Source organism: Branchiostoma lanceolatum, chromosome 10 (genome assembly GCF_035083965.1).
Source record: "Branchiostoma lanceolatum isolate klBraLanc5 chromosome 10, klBraLanc5.hap2, whole genome shotgun sequence".
Taxonomy (NCBI): Eukaryota; Metazoa; Chordata; class Leptocardii; order Amphioxiformes; family Branchiostomatidae; genus Branchiostoma; species Branchiostoma lanceolatum.
In genome coordinates this window covers 1,878,167-1,904,492 of record NC_089731.1, presented here as the reverse complement: position 1 = coordinate 1,904,492, position 26,326 = coordinate 1,878,167, and the positions used below count along the sequence as shown (strand labels likewise).

The 26,326-nt window shown below is 42.2% G+C and overlaps 1 protein-coding gene and 1 pseudogene across 2 annotated transcripts; both read right to left on the bottom strand.

Annotated features, from left to right (window-relative positions):
* Window positions 1-332: 332 nt before the first annotated feature.
* On the bottom strand, window positions 333-13,399 carry LOC136443820 (snake venom 5'-nucleotidase-like; annotated as a pseudogene).
* Window positions 13,400-13,990: 591 nt separating this feature from the next.
* On the bottom strand, window positions 13,991-26,151 carry LOC136443305 (RNA polymerase II subunit A C-terminal domain phosphatase SSU72-like). 2 transcript variants are annotated; one of them, XM_066440493.1, is made up of 6 exons: window positions 25,769-26,151; window positions 23,962-24,105; window positions 16,770-16,909; window positions 16,081-16,199; window positions 15,427-15,549; window positions 13,991-15,350 (listed from the first exon to the last, which is right to left on the bottom strand). In XM_066440493.1, exons 1-5 carry the CDS (start codon window positions 25,840-25,842, stop codon window positions 15,448-15,450), a joined length of 579 nt encoding a protein of 192 aa, XP_066296590.1. In that variant the 5' UTR covers window positions 25,843-26,151; the 3' UTR covers window positions 13,991-15,350; window positions 15,427-15,447. The 2 variants fall into 2 exon arrangements, with proteins under 2 accessions (XP_066296590.1, XP_066296589.1); XM_066440492.1 differs by having other exon boundaries at window positions 13,991-15,549; window positions 25,769-26,150.
* Between the last annotated feature and the right edge of the window lie 175 nt (window positions 26,152-26,326).

Below are 26,326 nucleotides of genomic sequence, written 5' to 3'. Positions count from 1 at the left end.
TGGTCAACCGAAATCAATTTTTCAAACTTTGAATTGTATAGAATTTGATTGTAGATGTCAATGACTTCCGTACAAAACCCTCCAATTTATTTATTTCATCATAAGACAGCTGGGTTGCCCCATTAACTCGTGGAAGTTGGTTTCTAATGGGGCCCAGTATATACAGGACAAGGCATGTTACATTCAGTCAGGAGAGAAAAGTCGACAACATTCAGTAGAAACAATTAGAATCTGATGCGTCGAAACAAAGTCATTGCCCATAACTCAAATTCAAGAATGGATCGCCCACTAGCTTAGCTGATGAGGTTTAAAAAAATACAAACTCAGGGTCGTGTTGTTAAACCAGTTTTATTATCCATCAATTGTCAAACGGTCAGTTTCATTCATTTGTTGTCTGAGACGTACAGGTACATGTCTGGAAATTGTTATCAAACTTTAAGAAATACAATTCAATGATTATCTCTTCCAAACTCCCTGTTGATATTAGTTACAAATAAGTCGGAAGCTGTTTTCGGTTTCTGTGATGTCTGAGGGATGTAACGAAGACACTTTCAGGCTACGATAATGATATAAAACCCTAATCACCATTTTACCCTGTTACAGTTAACAACAAACGTTTTCATACTCTCATGGAAACACCTCAACCATACGGCACTTAACTGATATTGCATATATCATAAGATTATTCCAGGGAAAGAAAATAAATGCTAATGCATCTTATAATGAAAGCTCATCTGTGCTGGTAGTAATCATAATACAATGCTAAACTTTCTTCCAACACTAAGGTATTGACGGATCGTATCTCCGGGCCATACCGTCTCGCTGGACAAAGTCAGAATACTGGACACTGAGCAGGACTACTTTATGAGAGGTATAGAGGAGGCCATATACATCAGGGCACTCCAGCCGTCACTCAGCAGAGACAGTGGGCGTTATAAACTTCCTGGCACGTTTGACCAATTGCTGACGTCACGTATCCGCAATGACACTTGTCAAAAAAGTCACGTGTCCGTAACTCTCACGAGGTTACGTTCGGCAGTGATTGGTCATTGTTGATCCTGAAGAAGGCGACAGTGGTAGTCGAAAATTCGATCCGTCAATACCTTAGTGTTGGAAGAAAGTTTAGCATTTTATTATGCTAATGCATCTTGATCCAGATGTCTAAATAAACACTAAAACAGATCATTTTCAAGCGCCATGGCTAAGCCGACAAGTATGACGTACATGTAACACATGACGAGGAGAGAAGCTGATGCTGTTGTTCCACCGGAGATGCCAGGCGGCGCTTCAGAAGCGTCGAGGGGTGTTACAGAACCGCTAGATGGCGCTTCAGACGGGCACGGGGGCACCACAGAGGGACACTGTACTGGCGTTTCGGAAGCGCAAGGGGGCGCTCCTTCCCCGAACGTGATGCGCCGCTCCACGCCGGTAGTGATGGGTGACGTGTCACGGATGTACGCAATCAGCGCGTCAGTGTCCAGCTCAGCTGTTAAAGGGGAACGGGACAGTGTCAGTTAGCCTTTGATAAAGATATAGCCATACGTGGTAATTTGTAGCTACAAGGGTAATACACACACATACACACACAGTCACACACACACACAGACACACACACACACACACACACACACACTCACTCACACGCACACACACACACACACACACACACAGATATATATGTAGAGAGAGAGAGGGGGAGAAAGAGAAAGAAAGAGAGTCAACTTTTGGGCTCGAAGTCATGATTGACATCAAATTTAATAAAACTAGAACAATCAAATTCCACAGTTGTAATTACTATGTTTATAGGCTCGGAGCTCATCAAACAATTTTCTTTAGACGAGGATTGTGGCAGGTGATGTTATTGCTAACCACGCACTACAATCGTGCCAGGGCCAAGAAGTAAGGGCATATTTAGGTCTTTGTTGAGATGTAAGAAAATAGGAACGCAACGTTTCCTGTCTGACCTGGTATGTGGTGGCTGAGTTTGTTGTCTGATATCATGGTGTAGCCGCTGCCGCCGTTTGCCAGGTAGGATGGCGCGATCAACTGGAACAAGAAGAAATGGGATACCATGGAGTTCAATGGTGAACAAGCTGCTAGGGGGCCAAAACCTACATTACTTTTTTATTACATCACAAGCTATCAGCCACCCAAAAATCAAGACCATAGCACGTCTAGGTCAAAAGATACAAAAACGGAAGTTCTGCTGCAGTACCAAGGTCACATACCAGGGGGCCCAAAATCGACCTTGAACTTCGGCTTCACAACACCTGCCCACATACCAAATATCATCATAATCCATCGAGAGGTTCTTGAGTTATGCTGACTACAGTAGTGCGGAAACACAAACAGACAAACAGACAGACAAACAGACACACCCGAAACTGTGGGTGTGTCAGCTACAGAACACTGTGCATCATCACTATCATCAATATATCATTGCTTGTCTCTGCTTGCATACACATATTCAAATTACGACTTCCAGGTTTAACCATCCAACATGGCCGACAATGTCTATGTCACAGTCACGTGAGTGCAGATAGCCAATACATAGGTACATAGATCCTTGTTATTAGCAATGGCCTTTGCTGCATGTCAGACGAGCTTAAGAAAACACATGCTCTGCACGTTTATGTTGGTTAACAATAGCACGAGGATTGTAGTTTGTATGTGTGCTAGACTATGATAACTGTACCTTGTATGTGTGCTAAACTATTATAACTGTACCTTGTATGTGTGCTAAACCTTTATAACTGCACCTTGTATGTGTGCTAAACTTTTATTACTGTACCTTGTATGTGTGCTAGACTAAGATGATAACTGTCCCTTGTATGTATGCTAGACTTAGATGATAACTGTACCTTGTACGTGTGCTAGACTATCATAATGATAACTGTACCTTGTATGTGTCCTAGACGGATAGCTGTACCTTGTATGTGTGCTAGATTATGATAACTGTACCTTGTAGACAGCGTCCCTCTGCACGGGTCTGAACTCCGGAACCTCGCAGTCGGTACAGCGGGCCTCCAGCGACACGACCCTGCTGCCTCTGGGTTTAGTCAGGTCGTACTGAACCAGTAGGCCTGGGGTTGTAATAGACGATCATTGAAAAACAGTCTCTCCATTGGACAATCTGACCAAAGCGTTACTTGTCGTTTTATTATTATTGACCACTTCTAAATGTACTACACTGTATGTGATAGAAGAAGAACAGTTTCTATTTTCAAACGAAGTTAAAGATGCAACGGGATACCTGCATCCCAGTAACGTTGATATTGCAAAATCCACTAGAGATAAAAAGCGTCATATTGTATATTGCATTAAATCATCTTTAACGCATTTTTTGTTGGCTATTCCCCGGAACGATCAGTCGTTCCAACATTTGTTGTCAATTTGATTTAAAATCAAGGCATTTCTTGGCTGATTTGGGTTTTTTATCGGTTCTTTTCAACGGATACCATCCAGAAAATATAACTCAAGTGGCCTGACCAAGACGTTGCGTCACTAAGACGTCTGAAATCCTTGCCGCTCACCTGACACCTGCAGGAACCGTCCGTACGACCAGCCCGCCCCCGAGTGTTCGAACACCTCGTACAGGTGTTCTCCTCTCAGCTCCACGATGTCGAAGGTGTTGCTGAAGGGTAGAGTGAACTGGACCGCCTCTACGTCAATCATTCCTTAAAATGGAGACAAAAATAACATAAAAACTTAATGATCGTTTCGGTTACAAATGAATGGCTAAGTTAGCTCCAACTTTAAAGCAAGTTCAGATTTCAAAAGCCCTCTGAAGGTTCGAAACTTCAAACGAGTAGCAGATCTTGGGTCAATTCATTTATATATCTACCTCTAGTCTTCTTCAGCCACCTTCTTCGCCCGGCTCACCTCCGAAGTAATTGGTCTCTCTTTATACGCTAGTCAATTCTACTTACTGGGTAGGGTTACACTTCATTTTAGCACACAACAAGCTCACAACATGCAGTCTTTAATCAATCGTCTTCGCATATCACGTGTATTGAAATGAGAGAAAAAAAACAGCGAACAAAATATCATCTTGTGACACATCCCTGAAGTTAGTCTGTTTGCCTTTTGATAACTGCAACTACGAGAAGTAAATAATGCATTTCACATCACCGAAGCTTACGTTAGCGTTGCTAGTCACATATATAAGGAAAAGAAATGGGTGATTTGAGAAAGACGTATTCTTATCGCAAAATTCACCTTTACTTATTGACGATCTGATGCCGTCACTGTTATATATTGCCATGGCAACGTCGTTCCAGTAGAGTCCATCCGGGTACTTGATGTTCTGGTGCACCATGGCGTCGGTGATCAGGTTACCCATGTTACACTCCATCTGGGAGGGTTAAAGATAACTTTATGTCAAATTGTTTTGAAAACAATTCCAAACTTTTCTCGTGGGGTCGCGTGGCGTAACGGCAGGGTGTTCGGCCCAGAGCAAAGAGGTCCCGGGTTTGAATCCCCCAGTCGCTCTTGGGAAAGGCACTTTACACGACTTTTCTCACTTCGCCCAGGTGCATAAAATGGACATGTTGTTTTCTGTACGTGGCACCTTTACTATAAGTTATAAAAAAGTTGAGTGCAGTGCTACGTCGCCCTTGTCCGTCAAAAACCGAAGTAAACAAAAAAAAAAACACTTTCTTTTTACCTTGAAGGAGCATTATAAGCGAGAAAATTACATTTTAAACATGAAGAGTCTTGACGTACATAGGGTAATTTGAAGTAATTTTAATACGTTCAGTGTTAAAGTTATCTTAATGTTAAATGCAAGAAACGTGTTGAACATCGAGCTTACGAAGACCACAAAAACTACTGACGTCACATGGAATACGTAATTTCCGTCCACATTCGAGCGCATTGCATTTTTTTGGGGTGCTTATTATGTGGTTTGTTTTGTGCTCTTGAGCCCAGTTCTGATTGTATCATTTTTCTGACATTCAACTGATTCAAGACTAATAGAAACCAGGTACAATCATGAACTGGTATACAATCTGAAACCTGTCCAACCTGATTAGAAGGCTTTATTGGTCTGTATTCATCAAAAGCAAACACTGTTGCTTCCAAACAGGCATCGTCATTTCTGTAGTTGAGTTCATCTTCACGGTAGCAAAATTTCACGGTGTAAGGAAAATGGACATTTTCACTGAACTTTAACTTCAGGGTGGCGGCAAGTGATTTACTGAACGGATGTGTGAAGGAATCATGAATTTTTACAACAGGTTTTTCACGGTGATGATAAGTTCACGGTACAGAGGTGAGAACAGTGAACATAAAGTTACAGTGAAAGAAACAAGAATTACATTACCGCCTTACCTCCGTGCACGTGTCATACTCCCCGTTGAGTAACACGTGGGTCCGCCCGATCACCAGTCCCGTGTTGTTCATCTGGGCCTTCAGAGCTGCGACCTCAGCCAGCACTTCCGGGTCTGCAAAACAGAGAAAGGACATAAGTTTATGTCTCTTATCTCCCAAATCATTCGGAAGCAAATGGCTTACATGATTATGACGAACATTTTTTATATCATCTGTTTTGGCTCCGTGGTCGTTTCCTTCCTGAATTCAACGTAAAGCGTAATTAGGACACCCCCCCCCCCCATGCAGACCCTCTTTCAGGACCTCCCAAATGGCCGATTTGAGCTGTGATGATGACTAGAACTACGTACACAAGAAAACCGGGGTCGTAACCAGGTCTTCTTTTGCTTTGGTCCCATTTCCAAAGCCGGGCCCCGACCGGGTAGCTTGTGGTAACGAAAAATATGATTTAAAAGACAACAAAAGACACAAAACTTTTAAAAATTACTCCTAACCATATATTGTGTATTTTCTTGATCTGCATTTTTTAATTTTCGTTTTCGCAAACAAAACGGGGCCCGGATTGGAAATGGGACCGTAGCATAAGTCACAGAAAATAGCAACTCACCCTTGGGCACAGAGTTGTCGAGTAGAACCGGGTTGCCATTCCAGCGCACGAGGTCCCCGCCGGCGTCCCACTCCAGCCGGAGGAGCCCGAGGTACTTGCCGTAGGCGTGGGCCTGCACTACCGGCACCGTCCGCCCGGGGTCCGCCTGGGAAGTCACCACTCGCGGGTACGATCCCTCCGGCACTTCGGAAGACGGCGGGTCGCCTTGGATTGGTGAGATACAAAATCAGCATGGAAATTGGCCTATGATTTGCAGAAGGCATGCGTCGAAAACAGTCTTTTTTATTAGATTAAAGTGTTCATTTTCTGTTTCTAACGGAGGAAAGGGGTCTGGATTTACTCTGACTTGTTTTCAATACTTACTCTTTCCTCACACTAGTTAGTTATAGCAATGATTCAACGATACGTGTGATTGCCTATTGTAGTCCTTATCATTGTGCTGGCGTGGATATGATTTTTACAACTTGGGTGCGCCACCACATCGTCCTTTGTTACATTATTGAAGTTATGAGAAAGCACACGTCACAGAAAATCGTGCTGATAGAATCTGTGGTCGACCGGTACCTTACAGTCTTTTCCAGTTGGATGACCCAATACTTTGTGCACGTGATCTCACAGACAAGTTAAATGCAAGGTTTCAGCTTCATGGAACTCACCGTTATACAGAAACGTGTTGGTGTGTTGAGGCTTCAGCGAACTCACCGTTATACAGAAACGTGTTGGTGTGTCCTCCCACAACCAAGTCCACTCCCGACACCCTCCGCGCTACATCAAGGTCCTTGAAGTACCCGGCATGCCCCAGCGCGATGATCTTGTTGACCCCTTGACCCAGGAGGTTCGTCACTTCCGCTTGGACCGAGTCCACCTCGTCCAGAAAAACCAGGTTGCCTTATATGGTTTGTGAAAAGTTTATGATATGATTAGTTTTACGAATAATCATGTCCTTTGAAGACAAAGAATTCATCACTGATTATTCAAAGATCCGCATGTCCTTTATTTTTGAGAGAAAAATGTTCAAGAAGACCAATAATACTAACATAACTAACTATTTAACCACTTTCATCATACCAATTGTTGCAGGACAATTGGAAGCTCGCGTGCTTGTGTAGAGGACCAATTATTACCATGTTTCATTTTGCTCTCTATTGGTTTAACTGGCTAACAGCGTCAAACATGATTGCTGAACGTAAGCAGCCTGCATGATGTTCCGTTGCCCTCTCACTTCAGGTACAGTTGTCATATACGTAACTCATTAACCAGATGTCAAGTCTTCAAAGGATGTCATACATAAAACCCAGGAGGTTAAAGAGTTGGTGAAACAGTGTTCTTAACCTACCGGTTGATCCGGTGATTGCCGGTGTGTTCTCGAGGATGTACCCGACGATCCCGACCCTCTCCCCGGCCACGTCCAGCACGACTGACGGCAGGACCCGACCCTGCAGGTCCGGCTCCCTCGAGGCGTCGATGTTGCAGGCCAACACCGGGAACGTCACGTTCCGCAGGAACGGAACCAGGCCGTCAACGCCGTTGTCAAACTCGTGGTTTCCTAATGACTGGAAGAGAAGTTAAAAACTTCTTATTGTAGTCAAATTTGATAACAAATGCATGCTATTTGTTCCCCAACTTCTCTATTTCAAACTTATATACTTATGTACTTATATCTACCTATATAGTGCTACCAAGCAGTGCCCTTTTACCAAAAATGGACACTGTAGCCTGTTCTTTAAGATACCGATCACATCCAAACGTGACGAAAGGTATCTAAAAAAATCTAAACAGTAACAAGAGTCTGAGGACCCAAAATCTCCATGAAATTTGTTTTTTATTTTATTTATGTTGTGTTAGGTTTGTGTATGTTATTTGTTGTTGGGTTGTTATGTTATGTTTTATCTGCTTCAGGGTGGTTGTGTTTATATTTGTTTTATGTTGTCTGTTACGCCTCAGTGCATTGGTTTCTCCTTCTCTTTTGGCTCTCATGTGTATCTCTGACACCTGGAGACATCCCGACCTTGCCTACGAAGTTGTGTAAATTATAAACAGGGACAGGGACAGCGGTTGATAGAACACAACTTTACAGGTGAATAAAAGACAGGGGTACAATAGATAAGCAGGAAAGGTTACGGGTGACCAGATCATGTCAAAGTGCTACGTAGTTACCTATAAACTGGTAGCATTGTACGTTAAATATATTGTGGTCCACAGTACCATTGCCAAACCATTGAGAAAATAAAGCCAGACCACAACTGGTACATGGTATGAGCAAGAAACAGCCTGTTAACAGGTCAAAGTGAATTTACACATAATCAAATGTGTGATGTGTCCTGGTTACTTCACATACCTTATGCTTTGGATCCCCATCATATATCCTTTGATCCACAGAAACTGATCTTGACCTCTTCTTTGCTATTTTCCCATATTATTCAACTGGGGTCCTCAAACATACAGACAGACTGGAATGAGTTGCCTTACATTAAAACCATGTAAAACTGTTCCTTTCACTACCTGCTGTCAAGCTTCTAGTCTGGTCAAATCAGTCCCTACAGACTGTTAAGCGCCAACAGCTGTTAACAACCAACAGTTGCTAAATTGATTGATGGGCTTGGCAAGCTAAAGCCAACAGCTGTTGACCATTGACCCACTTACGCGGATATAGGATACCCGATATAGGACAGGCCAACACAGCAAATATAGATTTCCCCATTACTTAGGCAAATTAAGTCCAATTTGCATAATTTGCACTTCATTGTATACAACCCTCTCTAAGCTACCTGCCAAGTAAATAACATGAAAATCTGTCGCTCCTTTCTTCAGTTATTCTCCTTTGAAAATATTTACAAACACGCCATTGCAGTTCCAGTGACACATACCAGGGGGCCCAAAATCGACCTTGACCTTTCTCCTCCCAGCACCTACCCACATACCAAATATCATTTCAATCCATCCACACGTTCTTCAGTTATGCTGATTTTAAGCTTCCGGTGACACATACATACAAACACGGTGACACAAACATACACACACGCGCACACACACACAAACACAATAACTTCGCATGATTTGAACTTCAGTGTGTACATCTCCATCCAACCTACCAACGTACCAAATAACATGAAAATCTGTTGTTCCTCTCTTCGGTTAAACCCCTTTAGAACATTTTTACAAATAGGCCATTGCAGTTCCAGGGACACAAACCAGGGGGCCCAAAATCGACCTTGACCATTCTCCTCCCAGCGCATACCCACATACCAAATATCACTACAATCCATCTACACGTTCTACAGTTATGCTGACTTTAAGCATACGACGACACCCATGCAAACGATTTACCTCCTTACTTATGCAAATTCGGTCTCATCTGCATAGTTTGCACTTAAGTGTGTACAACTTGGTCTAACCTACCTGTGTACCAAAGAACATGACGATCTGTCTATCCACTCTTCAGTTCTTCTACATTTAAGATTTTATCAAATACGCCATTGCAGTTCCAGTCACACATGCTAGGAGGCCCAAAATCGACCTTGACCTTCCTCCACCTAACACCCACCCACATACCAAAAATCATTTCAATCCATGTACAGGTTCTACAGTTATGGTGACTTTAAGCGACCGGTGACACAAACATACACACAAACACCAAACGCAAGCAAAACAGTACTCCATGAAAAAGCCTTTTTTCATGGAGATAATGACAATCACGGACCTTACAAATCGAATCGAGGTTAATTTTGCATCTCCCTACAAAAAAGGAAAACCTTGAAAGGTACATTGGTATATTCACCATCCTTCGATCGTTTCTTTAGAAGTAGAAGGTAAGAGCAGCATTCAACTTACCATGGCGTCGTACTGCAGTTTGTTCATGAACCGCGAGGAGGCGAGGCCCTTGAACTCGACGAACCAGGGCGTCCCCTGGAACTCGTCCCCTCCGTCCAGCAGAAGCACGTTGTTATCGGTACGACGTATCTCCGTCACCTGTAGGGTTTACATCTCAGTTGAGTTTGAGTTTATTGAGATACCCTTTAGCCCCTCTAGGGAGCTAATCTTCCAGGGCTCATAAACACTACATGTGCATCACAAAATACATACATACACATTATTACATATTTACATACAGGTAAAAGCAGGTAGAATTGAAGAAAAGGATTGGTTGAGGTCAGAGGTCAGAAGCTAATTATGACTGAAACCATCAATCGACATATCTGGCAATAAAAACATACCTCCAAATTACTACAATTGCTACCTATTTACAAATCAAACTATCAAGCCATCATCAAGTTAAAACCAAGTTGGTATATCATAACTCTCAATACCCTTACTTTCCCGTGCCATCTTTAAATCTGTGCTACGCGTACATGTATTGGAGGTACTTTACTTACTAGCACAATAGCTGAAACATTTTGTGACTCAGCAGGAAATTAAGAGGCATTAATCAGACTTAGACTTAGATCCTCCCGTGTCTAGTGGCACATCGGGCAGCAAGCTTTCTCCAGTCGGTATGGTTTTGGGCCAGGACTTCTGGTCTTCTCAGGGTAAACCCCAGTTGGTTAAAGTCCTTCTGTGGCATCTGTCGCTATGTGAGTTTTAGTCTTCCTCCACTTTCTTACCCTGATAAACCCAATACCCTAGACAAACTCATATCAGTTGAAGTTTAAAAAAACGCAGTAAATCTCTGGAGGTTACCAATAGGGGCGACTGATTGGCGCAAATGGCAGCATAGAATTTACAAACAAGCTGCTGTAATCTGCAAAGTGGAAACTGGTAATCATTCAGACTTGGTCGTTTAACTTTTATCTTCTAATGCCAAAGCCTATCTGAAAACAAACACAGACTTTTTGACTAGACTATATGGTCCTGGGCACTTTGTTCGTAGGCATGCCTTGCCACCAAAAGCTACAATGTGGATACCAGTATTTCAAAGCTAAAGGTATTGTCATTTAATGCATTTATTGTCATAGACGTTAGGATCTAAACTCTAACATATAGCCTGGAGTTTAAAGTACTATAAACCTATATTGGACTTTAATGTCTTGACTCTTTTGCGGTGGGCTGAAACTGTACTACTCTGTAGACATTAAAGATTTACAAACCAAACAATGTGGCCCACAGGTGCGGCCTTAAATGTTTGCATTTGATTAGCTGTATTTGTTTTAGTTCCTTTCAAGTTAACGACCCGCCACATTCGTCGATAGGTTTATGACAGTAGCAAATTGAGGGCATTCCCGGGATAATCGTGGATGCTTCGTGCGGAATTCAATTGTTACTTGTTACGGAAAAGGTTTTCTGTCGACGATTGGTCCAATCACATCCTCTCTAAAACCTAACGACTAAATTGTACGAGAAATGTCACATGAAGAAATTTACAAGGAGCAGCAATGGAGGCAGGTTATATTACTCAGAATAGGGTTATTACCTGATTCGTTCTTCCATTGGGGCGAATACCTCCCCCCCCCCCCCCCCCCACACACAAGTATGCGTGCGTCCTTGTCACTGAGATTGGTCTTATCCTACATCCTCGATAAAAATCCTACGACCAAATCGTACGCGAATGTTACTTTAAGAAATAATTAATATGATGTCAGCCACAATGTTAACTTGAAATTAACAAGATGATATCAGCCACAATGTCAAGTTGCATCGTACAACCAGAAAGGGATATTTCAGGATTCCTACTTCCATTTGGACGAATATCCGCCCCCACCACAAGGCAACGACAGCAAAACAAATCTCAGACTCCGGCCATAGCAAATACGAGGCAAGTGAATAGATTGACACAGCTGTTAAGCGCTTACACGACCATCCATGGTAAAGGGACCGGCAAGAGCTCAATATAGAACCAAGTACTTGAACTTCTTTATATCGTTAAAGACAGTAGGAACTTCTACATCAGATAGTTTTTATCATCGCCTGCAGCCGCCAAAAGTCTTTTCAGTAGTACAGTCAAGAACCGCCGCGTGCCTGTGGAGCTAGATTGTCGCCCAGAAGGATGTTTATTCAAGTTGATTAGAACATTTGCAGATCCGGGTGTTGCTACACGACAGCCGTGGGGTTCTTCTATGCCATCTGAAGATCTAAATGTTCAAACTCCGTTGAAGGAAGATAGACTCTACTCTCCAACCAGAGGTGAATAGGTCTGGCTGGTTTATGACGTGTTTTTAAGGCGTTTTTGTCGGGATTTCTATTTTTGTAATGTTTTCTTTATGTCGCCATTTCTCGCCAACCCAGAGATCTAGAAAACATGACAAAATAGAAATCCCGACAAAAACGCCCCAAAACACGTTATAAACCAGCTTGACCCATTCCTCTGCTTGGAGAGTAAGATAGATTCTACATCTGTCCGCGGCTCCACTTAGACTACAGTACTCTACCCGATCTTATCAACCTGTTAGCATTATGAGTCAGTGCAGTATATACTCACACAGCATGAACAGTATGCACTGATGTTTACCGCATCTATGTAACAAGAGAAGGAACGCTCCCCATCCTGAGTGTTGTTGTTGTTTTTCCCTTCGCCCAGAGGGTTATGTTTTCGGGGCTGTTAGTGGGTCTGTGGATAGCGATAGATATACTGTATACAGTAGTTGTATGTGGGGAGGTGTCGGCAAAATGAAGGGCACTTTGACTATGGGACCCCTGGCGCCTTTCTATGGTCCGTTCTTGTATCCGGTTAATATAACAGGTCGCTGAACGTTACATGTAATACGATGACCGTGCGACTCGACTAATACGACTCGACCACGGTGTACCAGTTTCAGCGTGTTTTCATTGGATTTGTCACCCGATCCAAAAGGTTTATGATAACTTAAGTCTTTAACTTTAGCTTAATTGCATATTCCATATGTAAGAATGTACTTTTCTTGGATAGCTGGCGCCTTCCCGGTTATGCGAAACAAACAAAAGATTGAAGGTACAGTCTTGTAACTCGCCAAGCCTTTTCTGCGAGATTAATTGCCACCCAGACACAAGTTGCACCCCAAAAAACATACAAAAACATCTGTGACGCAACTCGTCCGTACGTACCTTGGTTGCCATCCTCGCCACCCCACCGTAGCACTCTCCGGCCGCGGCCTCGGCGGGAGAGCAGCCCCCGCCCGTAGTGTCGGCCTCCTCGATCCGGGAGTGCACGTCGTTGGTGTGGAGCACGGTCAGATCAAACCCGCGGGCTGAGGCCAGGAGGAAGAGAAGACACACGAACAGGAGCATCCCACTTCTGTGTAGCGCCATGGCGTGTTCCAGTGGACTTTACACGCGCACTACTATAGCTCGGTACCAGCCTACCGTGAGCTTCCTGTGATCACCTCTGTACTGAAGCGCTAACCGACCGCCGAGGTCAAGATGCACGATCCGCGGAATTTTTACGGCAGGGATTCAGGTACCTCGCAGAAAAAGGCTGATGCTTGACGGGACTGGGCTGTTAAAACGTCCCAATACCGGACCCATGAGAGGATGGTACCAGACTACACGAACACTCGTACGCGTGTTTAAAGAATAAATAAAACATTGTGTGGTTTGTTTATTTTTACTCTTAAACATGAGTGGGCGAGGTGATACCATTTGGTCACAGGGTGCCCTCGATGGAATTCATTCGTTTTAATAACTACATTTGTTTTCTTAGTTTGGCTGATATGCAGTTAAGACTTTTGAGATATGTGTATGCACACACACACACACACACACACACACACACACACACACCGCACGTTGATGTAAAAATCAAGCAAGATAAGAAACGAAGTTATCCAGAAAGGCACCGCTACCGTGTCATCAACGACATCGAGATCCGACTTTTGAACAAGATCTGAAGCTTGAAGGTGTCTGTGAAAGATTGAGTGTTTCTAACATTGGGAATACACCATCTCCTCCTGATGTCTGTGTGCTGTTACTGCTGTAGCTTGAACCTGTGACACTTTGTGATTTAACAATCTAATAAAACATAAAGCTACAGGGATGTATGATTTCTCCAACTCAATCCAGTAAACGGTCCTGAACGTAAACGGTGTTTAAGTACGTGTATACCCTCAAAGTAAATCAGATACAAATCTTGGAGAACGCTCGTAGTACCGTCAATAATCTTTATTAAGTGACTTTTACTCAGTGGTTTTCTCTACCCCCTCCCCCTCCCCTAAAGCTCACATAGTCCAAACCCTATCCCAATCCCCAGATAATGGTTGATTAAAAATAACATTACATATTATTTACAAAACGAACGATTCGGGTTAGCATGTTTTTTTCATCAAAATTAGCACTTTGTGCGAGTGATACATAACTATCTATAAGTGATGCAAGGAAAACCTGGTGTTCTCTACTCTCCGAGCAGAGGAGTGGTTCTGGCTGGTTTTTGACATGTTTTTAGGCGTTTTTGTCGGGCTTTCTACTTTGTCTTTTTTCTCTCAATACAATGGGGTTTGTAGAGACCAAAACAGATGACAAAGAAAGCCCATCAAAAACGCCTAAAAACATGTCAAAAGACAGCCGGAACCACTCCTCTGCTTGGAGAGTATTGTCTTCAACACAACAGACTTCAGCACATGGCATTCGTGTAGGCGACAATGCGGCCCCATTTACTGTGTTCCGGACACTCCGTATTACTAAATAGGTTTAAGCAGGAAGATACGCCAAAAATAGTTACTCAAGCAACTGGATAAAAAAGACAAAAGTCATTTGTTAAAATCCAGTTGACTGGGTAATTATTTTCGGCGTATCTTACTACCTGAATGTCTAACCTTCATAAACTAAAGTAGGCAGATATTTTCTTGAAGGCTAAAATGATGCAAAGCTTATACGGCTCAATCATAAAGCGGATGTAGAACTTTGGCCGTCTTTGGGAAGTTTTGTTGTCGCCTGTAGATTGATTCATCTTTAAAGAGCTGTTGTGTTTTAGACTGGACGTTGTAGTTTCGCAAAGCAATGCTACTCTCCAAGCAGAGGTTGGTGGAGAAGATTATACCGCGTTTTCTATCCGCAGGCTTCCCCACCATCCTCTGCTTGGAGAGTGGGCAATTCGTCCAGAAACCCCACAGCACCGAAAAGACGTAAAAAAATCGATAACAACATGAACGAAAAAGTCTGGTATCTGCCTGAGGACTACATGTATGTACGTTACTTGCGTTCACGTTGCAAGATATAACAATAACTCCTGGTACGATCTAACATTGTCTGATGGGCAGCATAAGGCTCGAGTGTCCGGTGGAAGAAAAGTTCGTATGTTTCAATTACAGTCCTGAAAAGTGCAGTGTATGTGTTGGGTCTGTCGTCAGAGGCATGGAAAGTACGGTGTCCGTGAGAGACAATTCGTCAGTATGAGGACACGTCACTGTGCGGAATCAGTCGCATGGAAAGTAGGTGTCCGTGAGGGACATTTCGTTAGCAGAAGGACATCGTGTGGGATGGGCCAGTCGTCGGTAGCATGGAAAGTACGATGTCCGTGAGAGACATTTCGTTAGTAGAAGGACACTGTGCAGAATGGGTCAGTCGTCGGTAGCATGGAAAGTACGGTGTCCGAGAGGTGCAATTCGTCAGTAGAAGGACACTGTGTGCAGGATGGGCCGATTGCACTTTTCCTCGAAGGCCTGTAGGATTTCGTCCATGTCGTTTTCAAGGTCATCCGAGTCTTGCAGCTGAAATGTCGGATCGAAGAGTCAATATCATTTTTTGTCAGATCTCATTGTCAACATTTCTACAAATTTCTGACCCTATAATGACAACCCATGCTCTGGGTATCAAAAAGCATGGATGTATCAAAAAGTCAAAGCAACTTGTCGGAATTTGTGACAAGCTAAGTTTGCAGCTAGCCAAAATGGCGCCACCCAATACCTGACAATTACATCTAACAAAGTCTTGCCAAACAATCGTAAGCGCAAGAGCTGATTACCTTGTTTTGTTCAGATGATAAGGTTTACAGTAAAACTAACCAGTTTGACTTTGCATTGTTAGCAAAAATACCTAGCTTAAGTGAACCAGTCAGTATTGCCCTGATGATGATGACAGATAGTCATCGAAACGTCGGCTCATGTAAATACTTGGTTGTGAATAAAAGAACCTTGCTATTCTGTGTTGTTTACTGTTGTGAGCACAAAGTGTCGACTTTCAAGTGAGGAGTTAATACTGATGGAAATGACAACGACAAAATCGAAAAAGAAAACACGCACCATTTGACAGAGGTCACATATAAGGAAGGCGCCTATCGTGGCCTCCTCGTGATTATCCTGGATGTCGATGTTGATGACGTGAACAGGCGCGTCCGCTCCGGAGTCTCTGGTCTCGAGATCTATGGCAGATACATTTGAATACTCACTTTGCAAGGACAGAGAATACATAACAGCACTATGAGCTGGATCTAAAAGAAATCATCACATAACGTGTTATCTTATTTGCTGTTTCGTTCTCTCCATACAAGCAAAAACGCACTGGTATCTTTTACTTTGTTATCTTTAAAAGCCTTTTCACGGGAATAATTGTAAGTTACTATCCAAGTTTCACCGTTCTAAAAGGTCTTACTGTGGCTAATCTACAGATAAATGCTACAAGATGAAAAGTGACGAGTCTCTCATTTGACCTTAGAAATCGAAGATGGCGGTACATTCCACGTCCTGGCAAACAGCATCTACACGCACGTGACCAAATGAACCACGTGACTGTAAAACTGTTACCCTTCCCTCCCCCCACAAAAATGTGACCTTGAGAATCCAAGATGGCGGTACCTTCCACGACCTGTTCGTACTCTATATTCCTCGCTGTAACGTACACATATTGACTAAACCGGATCGCAATACAGTAAAACCGACACCCTTCCCTCCCCCCACATACGTGTGACCTTGAGAATCCAAGATGGCGGTACCTTCCACGACCTGGTCGTAGACCCTCTCCTCGCACGTGACGACGATGTCGAACCTCTCCTTGGCGGACTGGAACCTCTCCGGCCGCGGCTTGATTCTCCTGTTGCGGTCCAGCATGTGCAGGATGCCGTTCTGTGTGTATCTGGGGGGCTGGGTCAAGGAACGGTTCTGTCTGGGATTCTGAACAAGTGATATAAGCTACGTATACTCGTGTATGTTGTTTGAAAAACAATGATTTTTGTTGGAAAAAAAATTATTTCGATTCGGGTTTGGTCAAAGAAAGGTCGACTGCGACCGTTGAACATAAAGTTTTTTCATCATATTCCATTCGTTCTGTTGGATTGATCAAAACATACATACATGCATACATGATCAAACTCGGCGAGTTGAAGCGTATACAAAGTTCTGCTTCCAGTATTCTCGGTAAAACATCATAACACAGAAGAAAATTATAATCAAAATGAAAACAACATAAAGATACAAAATCAACTTGCTTCTGTTGCATTACACACACTAACTGTTGGAGGATGCCACAACAATTTTGCGAGGGCGCAAAATATAAAAGAATCAGATCGTTCCGCGAAGGATGACAGTTTCCTAACGAATGCATCTACCATTCAGCGGTACCAGATATTCTTGCAAAGGTTTTACAAGTTCAACACTTTTGAGTGTCCTTGGTGCATGGTGCTTAATCATCGATAGAAGGCAGTCACAAAAGCGCTATCTAAACGCCCTTCCTCTTGTGATGCAAGTCACGTCTTTGTCAGGTTAGCTGCAAAAAGACGGATAGCGATTCTATGGAAGTCGCGTGCCACCTCGCGAGAGTGAAAGGAAAGTTGTAAAGCGGGGATAATATTTGTGGGTCTGTTACGATTTGTGCGGTAATTAACCGTTCCCTTAGCCTGCTAACGACGGACGGCGGTACTGACACAACTGGACAAAACCACGTTGACTAAATATGGTAATATCCTCCGTTGGTGTTTTAATGTTGCAATTTAAGCCCCTCTCTCAATGGACCCCCGGCACGTTTGCGACCTCGCTGCATCCGAGTGATTTGACAGAGCTCATAACGAATTTCACCGATGAAAAACAAACTTTTTAAGCTCTGTGTGTTTTGTTGTCTTTTAGTTCATACGTTTTGAATGATATTCCCATTCTAAAGTCAATGATAACACAAATCCAGTTTAGGACGCAGCAATCCCGCCACGCGGGTCCAATGAGGTAGGGCTTTAATGCCATGATAATGGCGGATACGCGGCAAAATACGGCTATCGATGCTAGTCAATGGTTTGCCTATCAACAAAGTATGCCGTTCTAAATATTCATAGATTGAGGTTATGACCAACGCAAAACGGCAGTATCATACATTATAAAACAGGACTTAAGCAAATTTTTGAAAAGGGAACATTCTTATTCACAACCAAGGATGGAAAGTCCATACGGATCTTCGCGTTAGGGAGGAACCTTTCTTAACGTTACGAACTAGTAATCTATATCATATAAATGACAGTAACTCTGAAATAGCTAAGGACCGATAAAGACAGCAGAAAGTGGGTGAAACAGCGGTCAATTGGTCATGGTGTATTTTGCCTTTCTGTCGATGATTTGCAATTATGTTCATGTTCATATTTTGCAGAAATTTTAAGTTATTTTTCTCGATCTTATATCTAATTCTCCAATGAGTCACAATAAAATACCCATAAGTCCCGAACCGTTACTATACCTGACGTGACGTCAAATAAACCCTATCGTACTCAATGTTCCTCTAGCGGCAAAATATATCATTGCTTATAACGTTCAGAGGTAAGTTGTGTGGCGTTACGTACTGTGGTTTGTCTCTGCCAATTCCATTTCTCCCAAGACCCCCTCACAACCTACGACCCCCCCACTTCTCTAACCCCCTTCAGAACCTACAAAATTCCTAACCCCCCCAAAAAAACTTTCCAACCCCCTCACAAAAACTTTCTAACCCCCTCAAAAAACTTTTGAACCCCTTCACAACCTAAAAAAATTCTAACCCCCTCACAAAAACCTTCTACCCCCTCACAACCTACAAAATTCCTAACCCCTCAAAAAAATTTCTAACCCCCTCACGAAAACTTTCAAACCCCCTCAAAAATTCTTAATCCCCTTCACAACCTAAACATTTTCTACCCCCCTCACAAAAACCTTCTACCCCCCCCCCCCTTACAACCTACAACTTCCTAACCCCACCTCACAAGCTATAATTAAAAAAATAACCTACAAACTTCCTGACATCCCCCTGGAAACCTAGTACTACATACTTCCTAACCCCTCATAAACTTCCTGACACCCTCACTGGCGGGCCTCACAACTTCCTAACCCCCCCCCCAATCTACAAACTTCCTTACCCCCCAAACTGCCTGACCCCGTAATCACAACTTCCTAACCCCCCTCATAAACTTCGTGACCCCCTCACAACCTACAAAGCCCTAACTTCCTAACCCCCCTCATAAACTTCCTGACCCCCTCACAACCTACAACCCCTAACTTGCTAACCCCCTTCACAACCTACAAAATTCCTAACCCCCTTACAACATACAAACTGCCAACCCCCTCACAACAAACTTCCTAACCTACAAACTTCCAGACCCCCCTTGCAACCCACCTTCCCCTTACAAACTCCCTAACCCCCTACAAACATCCTGACCCCCCCCCCCCCTCACAACCATCGTAACCCCCAATTACTAACAAACTTCCTAACCCCACTGAGATCCTACAATTTCCTAGCAACCCTACAATCCTCTACTAGTGTAGCTACTTTTCTACCATAGTAGAAAAGATGATATCTTCAACAATTGCCCACCCACTAGCCCCCAAAATCTATTGGTGTACTGTGCAAAATACCAGTATGGGCGTTAAACCAAACAAGACATGGGCCATCTTTTTCAGAACTGAAGATTTCTCAGTGTCCGCATGTTCTCAAGTGGTATAACCCGAGTGAAGTGTGGCAAAGATCTCAGTCATACCTTGAGATGTCTTCAAGTCTCTTACAGCATTCCTCTTCCGAGCTGCCAAGACGTTTAGCTCAGTTTCAGGACTTTATCTTTTGTGATGGGAATTTTCAGGAACTTGAAGTTGACTGGTTGCCTGGCTCTTTCCTTGCTGACTGGGACCTTCAAGCGTCTTCAGACTCCTTTTGAGATCTGCTTCCTTCCTCTGCTTTCTCGGATGTTTAGCTGGGAACTTTAGTCTGTCTACCATTGGCATTTAGGCACTTTGGGGGTTAGAGGTTTACAGTGTCTATTCATGTGAAGAACTCATGTCAAGATCCAAGCAAATATTCAAGGAGTATTACAGAGATGATCTCACACTTAAGGCACCCAAGTGAGCTGAAGACTTAGAGGAAGATTCAACATTTCTTATTTCCTAAGGAAGGGGACCTCATATATGTTACAGACTACTTGAAGCTGGCAACTGTGAAAGGAAGATACCTCACTCCTTATTGTACAACAAGACTCGAAGGGAGAGCTCTTGAAACACAAGCCGTGTGTTTATGAATATTAAAGACAATGCTACACTTTCCTCAACCAATGTAGGCCCTAGAATATGACGGAAAATCACTTGAAGTTCGCATTGTCTCCCACCAGTCAGCTGCATTTCATGATTCATGGGTTTACATGGGTTCCTATTTTAACCCTCTGCCTACTAAGGTAGCCATTTGGCACCAAATTTGTATTGGTTATGGGGTTAGGTAGCAGGGCTATGGTAATCACAGAGGGCTCACTTACATAACATTTAACGTTTTCAAAAATTGTCAAGGTGGTCTCAAAAGTCTATTTCCGAATGTCATACTCCAAAACATCCGAAAGCAAAATGTAAGGACACAAATCATAGACCCATCATGTAATGAATGAATTGTACCTATGCATTGCACGGATTTGAAACAGGCATATCTATCAATAAAATCAAGAAAAGCTAATGATAGAAAATCCTTTCAGACGGCCACTTTTTTGTAAAAAGCATATTTTTATATGGACTAAGTAAACTATGATAAAAAAATGATGCATTATCAAATGCATAAAAGGTCTAACATTACAAACCTCATATGAAGCCTGCAAGGCTGCCTTTCTTGCACATCCTTTTAGACTTTGCCCCTATGCGTTAGTAGAGTTACAAGGCTGAACTTTTGAAACCACCTGGACTTCATTCCTTTGGACTAGTCCTACTGTTGTTGGTTTTCCACTTGAGTCGAGAACTGATATTGGTCTCCTACATCATCCATACCACAACTGTACCATTTTTGTCAGGCAAAGCTCCTGGCTGTGGTATAGAACAGTTTAAATCCTGGAAGGGGGCATTCACATGTGTGATGCACAGTGCATAACGTGCAAATACAGCATCAATAAACATTCATGCTATGGTTCCGAAGTTTTGAAATCAATTTGTATACTGTAGACGCATTCAACTTCGTTAGGTTCTCATTTCGCGGCAGGGAGAAAATGGAGAGTTCGTGGTGGTTTTGAGTTCGTGTTTGAAACAACAGTAGCGCTACAGTCATTGCTGGACAAAAAGTTTTGCGGTGGTTTTTGCTGAAGAGTTCACTGTGAAAACCACGAAAATAAAACCACCATGAACATTTCTGCATTAACACAATTACAGTAGTAGATACTCTCAGCTTTCCTCTAAGCTTTGCCTGACAAACCTTGATACTGTTGGTTTAACAGTCTAAAGTCTTGTTTACTTTTATCATGTGGTAAGAACCATACTGTGGTAGTGCTGCACTGCTGTCAGAACCAGTGGGAACCGGATACAGGCGGTTTAAAGCAGCTGACTGGAAGGGAGGCAACCGGACTGTCTGTGAAAAGGTTGAAAATAACACATAAGTTGATGACGTGATGAGTTTAAAAAAAAATTCGTATATCATATTAACAAGATCTCTAAAACATTATTGAAAGTTGACCTTACCTTTAGAAAATGATGATATAATGATGCTGTATTACACTCATATTTTTTCAAACTTATTTTAGTCAGGGTCTGACTTTTAGTTCTTACTTACATCTATTCAATGTCTTCATTGCACCCTGACAATTATTTTAATCTAAAGCTGCTTCTGTGTTATAAGTAGAAATTCATTAAAGTTCTTCTGGTTTTAATTTCGCGGATGGGAGAAAATGATGTGTTCGCGGTGGTTTTGAGTTTGCGGCAAAGAGCTTACGGCGAACATAAAACCACGGCGAACATTTCTGCATTTACAGTAACAGTGACTGTTCATCACTGGTCAATTTGAATTCGGAGTTTGTCAAATTTTAAGAGGATGCATTGCAAAAATTTTCATGTCACTTAAAATATCATATCTCCCTCTGTTATGGTGTATCTTTTACTGTGTTATAACATGCATAATAATTATTCATAACAATTTTTAATACTTGAAATAATTTGTTACAGATTGTGTATTTCTGCTGTATTTCCAAATTCAAAGTGACCAATGTTATTCATTTCTTCTCTTGTTGATAATACAAAATGTATTTAACATTCACTACCAGTCTTCTGCCTGCCTTGTATTGTTACTTGAAGGACAGCCTTCTGTTGCAAACATTCAGTTTCCTGGGAGTTTGTTACCCGAGCATATGTTGATACTTAATTGCGCATACAAATTATTTTTTTTTCTATCCCATGGATGTGAGGGGGCTGTCACGCTTGTGTGTACAACATGTATGACAACTGCGTATGAATTCTGTATCACTTTTTTTGTTGTTGTGAAAGGACATAACTTGCCTTGAGTATTTTTATACATGGATTGATATGGAATATTCCATGACCTTTTATCTATATTAACTCTAGTATCTGTGGCTGCATTTCAAATTTGCAGAATAACTGAAAAAAATTAATACGGCACTCATACAGACTTGATATACACGCAAGCTTGACAGTCTCCTAAGGATTCTGCAAATTTTCTGTCTCAGGTCAGGTAGTTATTAATCATATTGAATTACACTGCACTTTGTTGTGGGCCGGTAGAGGTCCATCTCATACAAAATTGTGTTTAACGACTTTTGAGGTCATATTATATTGGATGTAATTTACTATGGATGATCTTATGTATTATGGCTGTCTAAGCTGGGCAAAACCAACTTCAATTCGCGGATGACATTAAAGAGCACAACTGATTTTGGGCTGAAGACAAATACAGCATATCCTCTTGTTGAAACTTGTGACGTATAAGAACTGGATGTACTCTTGACCATCAATGGTAATCTAAGCTTCAGTTTTGGGGGAAAACTCGCCAAATTTTGTGTGTGTTTGATAGTGGCAGAATCTATCGGTAACATCACTAGATCATAAGCTGAAAAGTATATCAAACCATGGTAGCCCTGTCCCCTTCAAAGCCAGAGTGTTTATCAGTAAAACTCAATCCTTCCTTCAGGGCCTGCATTTGATCTGTACTAATGTAGCTGTCTGCGAAGCAGAGAAGACTCAACTTTACATCTTGTTTGTTTTACCCTTTTCCCTAATAACCTCTCAAACTATGGTGGTCTCTCCAACTTCTTGCTTCAACACTGTAAAGTTTGGGTCACTTTTATTCTATTTTCTGCTGTGTCAGCTTGGTAGGACGTTCTAATTAAGCATATCTTTGTCTATGTTTTTGCCCAAGAAACAAGTTATACTTCCAATTATTTCTAGATTTTCGACCATAAAGTAACAAACTGAATATCCTAACAACCTCAATAGGATGGCCATGTGGGAAAACTGACCTATCACCTTGGACCATTATATCAAAGATGGAAGATACAATATGTAAGGGCATTGTAACACCACCTTTATTTCTAATACAGAAACTCATTTCAAATCAAGGATTAAATATCACCATTCCTGAAAAAGAGAAAGAAACAAGTGTTAGAGGCACCAATGCATAAAATACAAGTTTCAATTAAATTGTCTTCTATACTAAAGATCTGAAAATGGATACAGAAACAAAATCATATTTAATTTCAAAAGATTGTCTACAAGTACAAATTTGGCTCTGAAACCACAAATGAAAGTATGACATGAGTACTCACCTAATCAAACTTTTGCCTCAAATTTCCTGAAAAAAACTAATACTCTGGGAAAATAAAATTATTTCAAACAAATTGAGGTCATTTTTCCAGTCCTGATCTTAACAACCAATTCTGGTTTGTTCGGTCACCTGACACCCGGATTGTTTGTTTACCACATAGTTGCCATGGATACAGTGTGAGGTCTTTCTGCGTGAGGTCCTTGTGCATCTGGTCGTAGGTCGTGCCGAAGTCGTAGACGTTGGGTTTGTCCGGTGCGGGGCCGGGCAGCTTGACCTGGGCACCGGTCCCGAAGGATTTGACCTGGAAGCCTTTTTTGCTGCAGGGGCATAGGAGGGAGAGATTCGGTTTGAGCAACTCAGTCAGAGATGGCAGACTTCACCCCCTTTTATGCAATCAGAGACCATGATGTTATCACCAGCTTTGCTTTGTGGTAACACACACACACAAACAGATGCACACACACACAAACACACACACACATACATACATATATACATGTACACACAGATGCATACTCACAAACATACAAAGATACACACATTAACACACACACACACATTGACACACACACACATACGGTGACACATATAGAGATGTGGTGTTGTTGGATCAACTACATGTAACAAACACTGCTTCAGTTAATTACAGTAATGCTTGAAATAATCTGACTTCAACACACACACACACATACACACACACGCACACACACACACACACACACACACACACGCACATACAAAACCAGGGGGAGAGAGATGTGCAAGATAACTTAATAGAAGAACCACATGTACATTTCTTCAGTAAATCACCTCAATACTTCAAATAATCACACCTGTACAACTACAAGTACATGTTGTATGTAAGTTGCATATGTCACAGATGAGTTGTACAAGAAGTTTATGTCTAAAACTATTTTTTCCACTTTATTTTTTCTGAGGCAATATAACCTTCTGAACTGTAATGTCACTGGTGGCCACACGACCTCCAGGTAGGCATTGTATGTGCAGGTGGGAAAGTTCACACACACACACCTGTATGCAAATGTACTCGTGGCACAAAGGTGCACATGTATGGGCACAACTGTAGTATACAGGGACATGTGCATTGTACCATATTGCAGTTGAAGAAGCAGATTACTTGTATTGGAATTGTTATCCTATACCCACTGTATCTGCTTATATTAGATCTCCTTCCTTAATTTTGTTCTTATCGACCAGATGATGATGATCTACATCTACATTTTGGTACCCCTTCAGGGGCAAAGTAGGGGGACTTGAGGTCCCGGGCTAAGGCGGGCAGGCCTCCAGCCTGGCACGGAACGACTCTACGGCAGGAGCCATCGCAACCGCGCCATGATAATCTGTAAAGTACTGGGCTCCGCCTCGACATACTTTTACCTGCATGCCTGCACTGGTACATACTAGTATCACATGAAAATCAACCACACTCAAAACTAGTTGACTCTGATAGTCAATACAGTACGTCTAGTGGTAATCAATAGTACATGTCACTTGCACTTTTACAGTGTCTGGGCCTCGCAGGTTCGTTTTGGCACATTTATGACAGTTTGACCTCAAGTCAATACTAGTAATTTAGGATGGTCTGGCATCAGGGTTTGGCTTTCCTGCTTATGGTCGGACCGTCTTGAGCGGCTTAGTGTTGAAACAATGGAAAGTGTGGCCCATATCTCTCTTTCTTTCTTCCATACTTAGTTAGTATACGTGTTGTACTTGAACTAATACATAAATGCCATAATTCATACCATATGAATTATACCATATCATGCATATAGATGTCATTATATGGTCTCTCAGTAGAATAACTGAAAACCGACATCAAATTGCAGACCTTTCACAAATCTTTCATGCCGTGGAGGGAGGGAGGGGGGCAAATGCAAAATATTCACACGTCAAAATTTGTTCTCACTTTAGCCGAAGCACACAACTTTGCTATATAATGTCAGCCTACCAAACACATACCTGAGGAAGGCGTGCGCCTCCATACTCCTGTTCTGGTTACTGGAGCAGACGACGGCGATATTCAGGTCTGCCATGTTGTCAGCAGTTTTCAGAGCTTAGGCCACGTTTCAGAAGTGTTCCTGTGTGATAGAATGGTACTTTCCCTTTTCACGAATGTTGCGCCGAGTTCCGATTCTTTTTGCCTACTTATCTGCCGATTTCTACACCGATTTTCCTCAAGACTAAAAGTAAAAGAGGAACGGAAGTATAAGCAGGGTTCTTGTATGAACTGAAGTTCTAAAGGCGGCCAGAAAACTACGGAATGTCTCGCAGAAACTGTGTCAAAATCCTGCTCAGCTGCGCCACACACTTTCAAGATGGCTTCCTCTTCTGAAACTGACGTCGGCTATGTTCGGCTACTTCCGTAAAAGTCCGGATACAAAAACTGTTCAATAAATCTTTTAAGATTACCTCTATCCCAAAATAATTAGTTGGAGCAACATATCTTGAATTTGGTATGATTTGCCTTGTACGAAAATTTAAAAACACGATAAATTTCAGTTATTATCACTGCTCGGT

Excerpts from the sequence above, each read along its gene's own strand:
- LOC136443305 (XM_066440493.1), bottom strand. The coding sequence starts at position 25,842 with ATGGCAGACCTGAATATCGCCGTCGTCTGCTCCAGTAACCAGAACAGG. Across the intron at positions 24,106-25,768 it reads GAGGCGCACGCCTTCCTCAG|CAAAAAAGGCTTCCAGGTCA; the intron begins GTATGTGTTTGG and ends ATGCCCCTGCAG. Across the intron at positions 16,200-16,769 it reads CTACGACCAGGTCGTGGAAG|ATCTCGAGACCAGAGACTCC; the intron begins GTACCGCCATCT and ends TATCTGCCATAG.